The 12,204-nt window shown below is 41.1% G+C and overlaps 1 protein-coding gene across 1 annotated transcript in view; it reads right to left on the bottom strand.

Moving 5' to 3' along the window:
* The window catches only part of ADAMTS2 (ADAM metallopeptidase with thrombospondin type 1 motif 2), a gene marked incomplete at its 5' end in the record, with an annotated part of 173,374 nt that overhangs the window by 37,450 nt on the left and 123,720 nt on the right, over nucleotides 1-12,204 (bottom strand). The window contains 2 exon segments of the mRNA XM_084216061.1: nucleotides 108-264; nucleotides 10,815-10,898. Of these exon segments, the coding sequence (XP_084072187.1) occupies nucleotides 108-264; nucleotides 10,815-10,898 (241 nt within the window).

The raw sequence follows: 12,204 nt of genomic DNA on the forward strand, positions 1-12,204 counted from the left end.
GAGAGAAAACACTGAGGTCAGCAAAAGAGGTGCAATTAAACTTTACATGACTAGCCTGGCTTGGTAATAAATGCAAATGCAAATGCAAACCAAACCCAGACACATACCTTGCATGCCTGATGGACCAAAATCCTGCCTGGTGAGGAAGATGGCGTGGTCGTGATACTCGGCGTGCCCAGTGTCGGGTTTCTGCTGCAGGTAAGCCCAGCGACACACGTTCTCCAGGCTTTGGGAGGGGTTCCCAATCTCTATCAGACTCATGGACTGCAGTCACACAGGGAAAAAAAAGACACCAAGAGTTATTTATTAAAAGCTTAGGCAATTCTTTTTCCCCAACTTTTTCAGGCACTTGACTGAGCATCTCATTTCCATTACAAGTTTGTTTCTAATTAAGAGATGCTTGCGCTTCAGAAACAAATTGTACTGGATCAAGAAAGCAAGAAAATAGCCAAAGTTCATGGTTAGATTGTGATTTCTGCATTTAATGAGATCTAACAAATATAAAAAAAATTTAAAAATAGATGAGAAATAAAAAGATGGGTATTTTAATGACAAAGCTGATACTGGATTGTGCACTCTTATTATTTCTATGCCACCCTGGCATCAGTTTACATCACTTTATCATCTCTTTACTCATCACTTTCAGTCTGGATATACAGTTCCTGATGGAGCCCATGTCCTTTTTGGAACCAAAACAGTCTCAACCAGGAGAGACTGACCCAGTGTGGGAAGATCAATGCCTAATGGCCAAGAAAACCCTATCACAACAACTGCAGAGAGCCAGCACCCTGTCCTGTTCATCACTGCTTTTGTCATGAAATGGAGCTGGTTTTGGGCTGTTTTGGCAGACCTTGGCACACTCCTGGATGCTCTGTTGGTGTAAAACCAAGTGTGCTTTTTCAGCTGTACTTGAATCATTACTTCCAGAAATGGACTTTCTCAGTGGCTGTCTTTAAAATTGCATTTTCTTTATCCCATTACTCATCTGAAGATAATTCAGAAGGTAAAACACAACTTCCCACTGAGGGATGCCATTCTCCATATAAATCACACATTACATGGGTGGTGAACTGACACAGCTGTCTTGAACAAGGAAGAGAAAGGTATTTTAAAATCTAACTATTACATTTGCCTCTTTTTTTTCTTTTTTTTTTTTTTTTAAGTAGTACTTTCTTAGGAGCTCCCCACTAAGTCTGCAATTCTGCTTGATACTGTGCACTGGTAAGACTTTAGAAAGCTCATTGTATGTGGGATACTGTAAAATGTATGACTAACTGACCTGTCTCAGGACTTCCAGGATTTGTAAGAACTACAGATGTGAACCCTGGCTTTTCATTTGCAAAAATGATATTACCATGACAACACTGTAATCATAACAAAACCCACTACAGTTTAGATGCTATACTGTACTGCAAGTATTTGTCATTCCAAAATACTTAATGTAGAGCAAAACTTAGCCTAGGCCAAAAATAAGAGAGAAGTAATACAATTCATGTTTAAATACAGATGTATTTGACATGTCCTCTAATTGAATGCATGATGGAGTACATAGAGTATTGACTACATGAAAAAGAAAATCCTCAAAGGGTTGTGGAGGAACAACTGGAATTGATAAAAGAAGTGTCTGCCAACTGAGGTCTGATTTTGGCAAAACTAAGATATTACAATTCTGCAAATGTTCAGAAAAACAAATTTATAAACCAAATAGAGGCACAGTTTGGATTCTGATACCACTGTGGAATGAAAAAGTTGTAATATAATCCTGTGCTGGATCATACTGCTTCCAGCCATAATTCCCTTGGAAATTGAACTAATAACTGTATTTAAAATGGTGGGACAGTTGTGGTGCCTTTATTGAATCTTTGTATATTTATAAGAAAATACTTAAACAAACTTTGAGTTACTAACTTTGAGTGCAAAATCCTGTCTCTTCAAGAAAAATCCTAGTCTGTTAAACAGGGTTTGACTGTTGCTGAGGTCTTTAATAACATCCATCAGTGGTAAAACAAAAACAAACAAGCAAACAAACACAAAACGTATCTATATCACTTTCACTCCTATTTCTCTAAAACTGCACAAAAAAGATCAATTCCTTCAAGGAGTCCAATAAAAGAATCTGACCACAAGACTCAAAAGCAAAAAATGCTGTAAAATGAAGTTGAGAAACCCCTGGTTTTCTAGTATTTTCTGTTGTTTGCTAATACTTCCTTATTTCATAATGACCTCCTTGTGTACATTCTACCAAATGAAAAATTGCATCATTTAAGACACAATGATCAGAGAACAATGAAAACACACACCCTATCAACATATGCTTTGTTTAAGGGTATCCAATTATTTGCAAAGAAGTCTTGAATTTGCATGATCAGCAAAAAAACCATTGAAAATAAAATGTCAATTATTTCCTAATAACCACTGCTTTATAGCTGTCCTCTGTCATTTCCTCCCTGCCCGCTAAACCAACCCCTTGTCAGTGGAGTCTATAACAAAAGCAAAATGTCTCTGAATGAACCAAGAGAGCAGGTTACAGCACTGCTCTGATTAGCATCGAGTCTGCCAGGGGCCAGAGCAGTCTGGCACAGCAGAGCAGCAGCTCCCGTGGCTCAGGCCCTGCCCTGGCATCTGCCGTGAGTCAACAACTTTCTCACTGGATTCTGAGTGCGTTCCAAGAGCAAAACCACAGGCTCAGTCCAAGAGAACCTCAATGCTTACTTATCAAAACACTGATTTTAAAGTTTGTCTTCAAGCAAGTGAAGTTGGACTGAGTGGTTAATGTGGAGCTTTGTGGGGTTTTTGCGTTCAACACAACAGGGAGAAAGAAGAAAACAACGCTTTCACATAAAAGGGGAAACTGAGAATACACAGCTCCTAGAAAACATGTTTTAGCTGACCCAACGTTTTTGCCAATGACACAACTTTAACATCATAAAACTGAGCCTTTTGCTCTTTAAGCTGGGAAACAAGACATCCTGTAGGAAGTAAATTATTTTGAGTGTCCATGTGCTATGAATGCAAGTAGCAAGCCTAGGTCCTGTAAGTGGGGAGGACTTCAAGGAGTGAGAGGAAAAACTCAGTCTGTCTGCTGAGTATTCCAAGACCACTGAGCACTCAAATCATCTGGTCACTAATCCCTTGTCTTTCCCCACTCTAATGCAGCAGCCTGAAAAGAGAAACCCACTTGATTCCTAGCAAATTTTCACCTGAACACCCACTTTCTGCAATTTGCCAAAGACTTTCAGATCAGAAAGGCTCCATCAGTGCTAACAGCAAATATTGTATGGCTGGGGAACCATCAGTGGGTCAAGCTCACTGTGCTGTGCAACTGCACTGGCTGAGACTGAAGAACCATGAACACCATGGTCCTCTCCTCACAGCAGGCAATGGTATGGCCAGAGAAGGAATTAGAGGTAGTGTTTCCCTCCAAAGAACCTCCAAGGCTCCAGTGGTCTTTGGGTCAGACTTCCTAAGGTAGGCATGCCTTTATACAGAATTTGATCCACTTTTCCAGCTGCCTTGCCTTTACAGATAAATGCAGCTGTCCTGAAGAAAGGAGTTTAGGAGATCATGGAACCAGGCAGAGCTTCTTAGTAGGCAGGGCAGATGTCATATGTTTTAGAAGGATGCTGTCCAAAAATTACTCTTGTAGAGATATCAGATAACATTTAATAATATTTTCTTTTGGAAACCAATGTGGGCTTTCATCAGAGCCCAGATACTTTATTAAATGGACAAAGCAAATAAGAAAGAGGAAAAGAGATGAGTGGGGTGCTGTAACAAAGGCTTAAAGGTAAAATCCCTCTTTGTCACACAGCAAACAGGGGACGTTGGGGGGCAGCAGGCTGCACATGGAGAAGAGGTGTAGGTGTTACCCTTGGCCAGCAAAGGGCTGACACTGCCAGGAACTCACAGGTCCTGCAGCTGGCTGGGAGCTCTGACCTGGCTGGGAAGGACCTCTTTCCAAGCAGGACAGCAGGCCTGTGGAGAGCATTACTCAGCTGATCAGCAGGAAAACTGCCAATGGAAAGAGAAACTTTCCTTCTCACAGCAAGGAAAGCAAAAAATCCGTGAACTGCTGATGGAAACAGATGGAGATGTTGGCCAAGAAGTGGAAAGGGCTCAGCTGGGAAAACATCCCCCAGGCGAGGAGATACCACAGAGGGTGACGAGGACAGTCTGCCCTACAGAACTAGATGAGGCCTTTTCTCTGGGAAACTCAACATCAACCAATGCTGCACATTTTCCTTCCTTTATTTTTTGATTCTGCCTTCATTTCTTCTCCACTCCCTTCCTTCTTAGATGGAAGCAACAACAACAAAAAAAAAGACAACTGAGTTGCAACTACCATTCATACAAAGAGACAAAGCAGGGCAGTAAGAAGCAGTTGAAAGCCAGAGAGGTCTCTGAACCTTCTTATCCTTTGGGAAGTTATCAGTTCTCTCCTATGAACTCACTGAAGAATAAGTCATTCATGAAGCTGTGGAAAAGCCTTCAAATACTTGTGGAGATTATGGAACAAGGAATAAATATGTAAATTTTTTTTTCTTTAACAATGTCAAAGTTATCTTAGAAGAAAACTGCAAATTTAGTCTATATTCTACCCAAGCCTTTCAAGAATGTTCAAGCTGCCAGCCCATGGGAAAGACACACTGGTGTCACATACTGAATCAGCTCAGGGGCAGCTCCCCTTAAACAAATGTTTTATTTATCTGATATTTGGTAGCACTGGGTACAACTTTGCAAAAGTGATGATGAGCAGGTACCTGGTGATAAGAACATAAGAAATTTAGGCTTGGGACCTTTCCTAACTCATCCATTAGGTGGTGCTCCAAGAGAACCAACGGAGAAGGCTTTGCAGCTCTTCAGTTGCTCCAGGAGGAGCAGAAATATTCTTAACATGACAGGCTTCAAACTATAGTAGTTGGACCACAGCACTGCACACGTTCAGGAAACAATTTAACATATGATTTTCCCTTCCTGAATGTGTAAAGTCTCTGCAAAACACACTGTTTACATTGCTTCTACTTGGCACTTCTATTGCTCATCGGATATTGGATTAGAACTTCTGTATTCCTCTTTCATCCTGAGCAAGACAAGCAAAAGATAAATAAATACAATTATTGAATGTCCATGGTAACCAAACTAACAAAAATAGCTCATTCAGCAAACTGTCATTTTGCATTCAAAGGATTTGTAAAGCTTTCTTATGGCAGTAGTTTGTAAACATTTTTCAGTATCTAACTCTGTATAAATGTAAGCAGATCAGGAGTACAAAGTACTGTTTATGCTATCAGCCAGCTCCACATTCTTCAAGGTCCCAACAAAACACACTGGGAAACTATAAACTCTAAGTCTAATATATATAAGGGAATTCAACAATTCACCCAGATGAAAAACAGGGGGGGCAATATCTCTTCTCTTTATCCCCATATGAAACACATAAAAACAGAGCAAAAATATGAACAGCTGCCAAAATGCTACATCATATGTAGGTCCTGGCCTTGCAACTCGGCCTGTGCAGAACTGGTCACTGGATATGGTCAAATGCTGGGGTCAACAACTCCATCTTCAGACACATCTGTAAGGTCAGGGCTTGATTCCTGCTGATTCTTTCAGGTCTTCTGCATCTACCAATGTCAGTGGAAAAATAAGATACTCAATTCACATTCGTGACCCAGTACAAGGAGAGGCTGGAGGAGGCTCAGGAAGATCTCAATAGATATAAAAACCTATTGGGCAGGGAATAAAGATGACTGAGACAGTCTTCTCAGTGGGATCCAGAGAAAGGAGAAGAGGCAATGGGCAAGAAAAGAAGCATTTAGGAGTGTTGCTATCAGCAGTGTTATAGTTTTACCATAGGAGTGGCCAAACATTGGGAAGAGTTGTCCAGAGAGGTTATTGAGTCTCTGGAAATATTCAAAACCAGGCTGGACAAAGTCCTGAACAACCTGCTCCAGGTGACCTTGGTCTGAGCAGGGCAGCTGGGTTAGATGATGTCCAGAGTCCATTCCAAGCACAGCTTTCCATGGCCCTAATGTGCAGCTAACAACCTCCTTGCATTGCCAGGTGCAGGAGCTCTCAGCCAGAGTCTTTTGCACCTTCCTGGGGGAGGCAGAAGTAAGTAGAGCTGCTCATCCCTTTCCCTCCTGGGAAACAGCAGGGTCAACAGCAAAATAGCAAGGACAACCATCAGATTTAAGGAATAAACCTGATTTGTGCTTCCAAGGCTGCCTTATGGGAAACAGAGATCAAGAAGAACCTGACTCAGACTGAACCAGCGCTTCCACCCTGGCTGAACCAAGAACATCTCCCCTGCTTGCATCAAGCTTAGACATGAAAAGGTCAGATGGCAGAGATAAAGAGAGCATCATTTTATGAAAATATCAAAGGTAAAGCCCTGTCCCAAATGAAGGCAGCAGGATCTCTGCTAATGTCTCAGACATACAAAATTGAAAAGTCCTTCTCAGTTGGACAGTCCTGTCCTATGAGGTTGCAGGCATCCACCCTATAGCACCTTCTTCCTGAACTGCTACCTCAAAGCTGTTTGGGTTTTCTTCCCTCCTCTAAGCTATTTGAGGGGCTCTCTGCAGTGGTAGTCTGGTTCCTCTTTCACCCTGACCAAGTTAACACATGGTCAGAGTCCAACCACTTGTTATGATGCCAGCCCTGGTTTACAGCTTATGTGGCTTTTCTCTCCCTCCTGGTTGCATTTCCAGATGCCATGGAGCAGAGCCAGCATCCCTCAGCCCATCCCGCCCTGCTCCAGGCTGAATACACTCAGGCTGTGCATGGTGCCAGAGGAGAGCTCAGGGGTGTCCTGCACTGCCACACTCACATTTCCCAAGAAATAACCCCCACAAATCCTCAGGTGGCTGAATTTACTGAAACCCCTGAAGTCCCTGCAAAATTCTTCCCAAGTGTTTTTTCATTAATCACCGTATTAATTACATCCATCCCAGCTAACCTGTGCTTTCCTCTGTGCTGTGCAAGGGCAGCTCATCTGCACACAGAGTCACCATTGTCAATGGACAGAGTGTGGGGCTGCAGCCAGGAATTTATGAGGTCTTATCCCCAGCCTGCCAGTGGCCTTCCGTGTGGCCTTGGAAAATAACACTTAACATCTTTGTTTTTTTAGCTGTAAAATGGGAATAATAATCTTTATTCATTCACCTCAAAGAGGCGATGAGAGGATTTTATGCAGTGCTCAGTATTTAAATGTTTCCAAACAAATTTTAGAATAACCAGTCAGGGTTTTTAAATGCATGCTCAGCTCATCTCTTGCAACCTCCTCTGCACTTGGTGCTCGTGGTTGCTTTGCTTATTTCCCTGAGTATTCTAGAGCTAGCTGTATTACAGAGCTGTTACAACCAAAATAGGTCTAAGTGGAATAATTCGCACAAACATTGAATTATATTAATCTCAAATACATCCGCAGTTGCCAAAATTTGGAACCAATCTTCCTACTACTGAAGTCAAAAAGGCAGAAGCAAGCCAGCTCATCTTTTTCCCATTTGAAGAAAAATGCACTGCATGTACCCTGTTTACTTATTTGCAGTATCCCATCCCATCAAAAAAGCCAGTGACTTTGGAAGTCAATGTCAAGAAAATGCAGAGAAATGCATTGTGGCTTCTGAAGCCAACACAGATATGGAGCAGCCTTTGCAGAACATATTTTTCTACCCTAATGATGGAATTGATAAATGAGTGGGCAGCAGCAAGGCACAGCTGAAGCCTTCACATCAGTCTGTGGAACCTCATTTGCAGGAAGTACGAAGAGAAAAAGTGAGGAGTCAGGGAAGGGCTGGCAGCTCCTGCAAAGTCCTGCAAAGCTACCCCAGCCCCAGCCCAGCCACACTCTGCCTGCTCCCCAAACACACCACCCAGCCAGAGCCCAAACCTGGTGCTCTTGGCAGGGCTCAACTTGCCACCCCCTCCAAGTCCTGAGGAGATAACTCACACAAGGTCCTAATTCAGTAAAACCATGTCAGATCTTTTCAATTTGTCCCTGAAGTAATTTCAGCATGTGATCACTAAGGAATATGTTCCATTTTTTCATCTTACCACCCATTAATGCTATTAATGCTATTTCTGAAATTACTGAAACTTCTGCATGTACGGTTGCCTGTGTTTGAGAATATTAAAATATAAGTACATTTGAAAGAGTGGAGTACCTTCAAGCAAGAACCAGTGAAAGGTTGGTTGCTATGCAACTCAAGTAATGTCCATATTATTCTTATCAACAGATGACATATTGTATAAAATAATACAATCATCTGAAAAACCCACAATACAGTAGAAGTCTGCTCAGGGGTGGAGAATTGGCAATAGCTGAGAGTGCTGTCATAAACCTGACGTTGATGGTACATACTTCATCAATTACAGAACCATAATGTAATTATTATGATTATTTAAATGGCACCCTTGATAATATATATAAATTGCCTGCAGTGAAGCAAATGGATCTGAAGATATTAGCTCCATGCTTTCAAAAGAATTGCTTACTCAAACAAGACTGGGATAACATTTTCATGTTGTGAAGCCAACCACGCTTCTTCATTCATGCACTGCCTTAACTTGTACATGTACCCCACTAAATACTATGTGTTTTGAATATCTATTTTCCTAAAAAATTGTTAGTGCTCGTATGTGGGACAGTAAAATATGCAAGGCTTTGTTCTAATTCCTCAGAACAGGTTCAGAAAATAAGAACTATACACTTCTTCTCTCTGCTTTTCCACTGCTAAATTATCCCAAACCTTTAAAGAAAAATCTCCTCACCTTCTACTCCCTGGTACTAGTCCTCTGATCAGGAACTTTAAAAACATGAACAGGAAAGGATGTATTCTTATACAGCCATGGCATGCAGGTTCTCACATCATAAAGTAGAGGAGTTCTGGAATGGTGTCTTTTATATATACTTTTTACTATTTTTAAAAAGCTATAAGCTTTCATATAAACAAGAATCAGATATGGAAATGCAAGAAAAAATTATCTTTGGGGCAAACTTGTGATAGCAGAATTATTATTTCACTGAAACCAGCAGGACAACTCAGAAGCTAAAGCATTGTCCATTGCAGATTGTGGATGTAGAATCCTGAAGCAGAATATCCACAAGCAGATTACACAGACCTGCAAATGCTACTTCTGTGATGTGGCCAAAGACCCACCAAGAAACGCTGACTTCTGTCCTCCACCCCAATTCTCCTCTCTAAAGAATATCAAACTGGTAACTTTCAAATTATAAATGGGAAAGCTTTGCTCTTTACGAGAAAACAAAGATCCTGAAGATGGAATGATGACTGCTGCAGCCACTGTCTGCCATCTGGAAACTGGCAGAAATAACCAGAGCTCACACTGAGGTAGATCTATAGGTCTAAAGATGAATAATACTAAACACATAACAATTATGAAATACCCATTAACTAAGGACTGCAAAGAAATGACTAGCCCAGGTACTAATTCTGCTGGCTTCCACCACTATTGCAACATCAGATTTGTATGAAATTCATAAGTCAATTTGCAATCAATTTTTTGCCATTACAGCAATCACAAGGATATATCAATGTAATTCAATGTTAACTACACACTCCATGAACTTTCAATCACAAAATGGCAAATATGACCTTTTTTTACACTTACTTTAGAACATACATCTGATTAAGCTTATCCAAAGTGCATAACTACATCATCATCATCATCATCATCACTGCAGGAAAAGCAGAGATAGATTGGTGTGTTTAGTTCTCAGATGGGGAAGCTCCAACAGAAAAATTTAACCTGTACCCAGGTAATCATTCTTCTGCAGAGGCCAGACTAAACCTGACAGCTCCCTCATTTCCACCAGGGAGGAAAATTCTCAGCTGGTATTAAGTAGGATAAGCTGGTGAATGCCAGTGGAGCTTCACCATCTGCACTGACTCTTTGCTGACAGCGTTCCAGCAACTTCCGTGGACAGACATGGACTCATCCAGAATCCAGGTTTACTACATGAACATGGAAATCCCAGCAACTCCAGACACAGGAAGGTGTATTGGATGTTAACACTGCTCTGAGCAGCTGGGCCTGATGCTGCATTGGAGAGCACATGTCCTTAACCAAAGCAGCTTCAACCTGCTTGAAACGCCCTGTTTTTTTCCCATGGAATCTGATGTTGACTTGGCAGTAGCAGGACACAGGTACAGAACAGATCAATACTTTTGAAACCCATTTAACATTTTGTTCCTCTTTACCCAAGTTTTGTTTGTGGAGCACTCCTTCCACAGAGGCTGAGAGAAAGAACACTTGGTATTTTTAATTACAGATTTGATCTGCAGAGCTCTTGCCTTCTGGCCCCTATTCCACAGAACACCCATTTAACTTTAAGCACATGTGTAGTTCCCCTGATAATAAGCACAAGAAAAAATGAGTTCTTAGAAAGCGGCCGTAGCCCTCAGCATCTTGCAGAACTCACCTTGTGTTTACTGTTACTTACATACAGTTGAACCAGAACGCAGTTGTGTTTTCTTTAGGAACTAAAATGTTCTCTGTTTCATAGACTATTCCAAACAAATCTGAAAAGACAGGCTGCCAGAGCCAAGCAGTAACTTCAAATGACACAGGGAACCTCCAGAAGAAATTGAAATTATTTGAAATGTAAAGTTTAAATGATAAACAGATCTATATATAAACATGAAAGTTCTTTATATTCAAAGACTAATAAGGATAATATATATGGATTAAAATACAAAACAAATACATGTCCCCAGTAACTGCACTGTTCATAAAAGAATGAAGTCTATAGATATTGATATCCTCCATTTAAATTAACCTTTCCTTACCTTGCCGTAGCTCAGCAGGATTATCCTCACCAAGACAACGTTAATGTGAGCACCCAGGGACTCATCATGATAAATTTCATTAACCTGCAAAAGAGTTCAGTGCTTTAACAATGGTAACTATGAAGGCAGTGATACAGCTGGTACCTTTTGTGCTCTGTCATTAGGCCAGACACCACTTTGTGATCATATTTAAAACATGAAAACTCCACTAATAAGAGAGGGAATGGGGTTTTTCCAAACTCTGCTGTAATCTCCCAACAGGCCATCATTTAGGGAATAATTTAAAATAAATATATACTCAGAGACTTCAGATTAACAGGTCTATAAGTTCCAGCCTAATTGCACTTGGAGGTATCATGGTGCACCCACACCAAGCAGCTGAGCTGACTCATGTGTACACACTGGAGCCTGGAGCATGGCAATCCAGGCAAAATCCCAAATATCTCTCTGCTGAGCAGGACCATGCATAGGGAAGGGGATGAGTGAGCAGAGGGACAGGACCTCTCTCCCAAGAGCCATTCACTGGATCAGCTCAGCTGCACCCTGTAACTCTTCCATCTGGGACCCATCATATCACACTCTGCCAAGAGGATGAGCCTCCCCCAAAAAGCTGGTCAGGCACATGAGCTGGCTTTATTGTGTGTCAAAACTGGTCAGTGTTAAACTTTGCAAGTAGAACAAAAGCTACAAAATGCCAGCAAGTTAAAATTGTTGTCTTCTTTTTTATACCAGAGCTACATAACTGAACGCGCACATGGGGAAATCACCCCAGGAACACTGAAAAGAAAACTGTAAATATTTAGAGTAGAGAATGAAATGTGGATGAATAACAATTACTTAGGAAACACTGCTACAGGCAAGCTGGGCAAATATTAACTGCTAACGAGGCTGATTTAAGTATTCAGTGATGAAGACTGCATGAGACTTGGCCAAATGGCAGGGGTTTAGTTTTACAAATTAGAAGAGGCAGATGAGATCCCTGCAAGGCAACTTCCTTCCCTACAACCTCCTTCCCTTGGTAAAGGTTGCACCAAACTGAACTGTTTTGCTGGATGGACCTAGATTTCATTTATTCTTGCAAACTAGATTCATTACTTCAAGCTAATAAATAACTTTCAGGGAATCTTTCATTTGAAACATGGTAAATAATGTCCTGCTACTTCAATCAGCCCCAGTTTTAATGGCCCATATTTTATCTCTTCAAAAACCATTAAAATTAAATACATCAGTGTAGGTTTTTGCTAAGCAATCCCCACTGACATTTTAAAGTGAATTTTAATTCGTTTCATCAGTATTTTTTGACAGAAAAGCCTTATTTTATGCCTGGTAGATATCCAAGTTTTCAACAGTCCTGGGTGTCCTGCTGAACCGCAGCCCCAGGAGGAGGCTC

The sequence above is a fragment of the Fringilla coelebs genome, assembly GCF_963513975.1.
Source record: "Fringilla coelebs genome assembly, chromosome: 15".
In the NCBI taxonomy this organism is placed as follows: domain Eukaryota; kingdom Metazoa; phylum Chordata; class Aves; order Passeriformes; family Fringillidae; genus Fringilla; species Fringilla coelebs.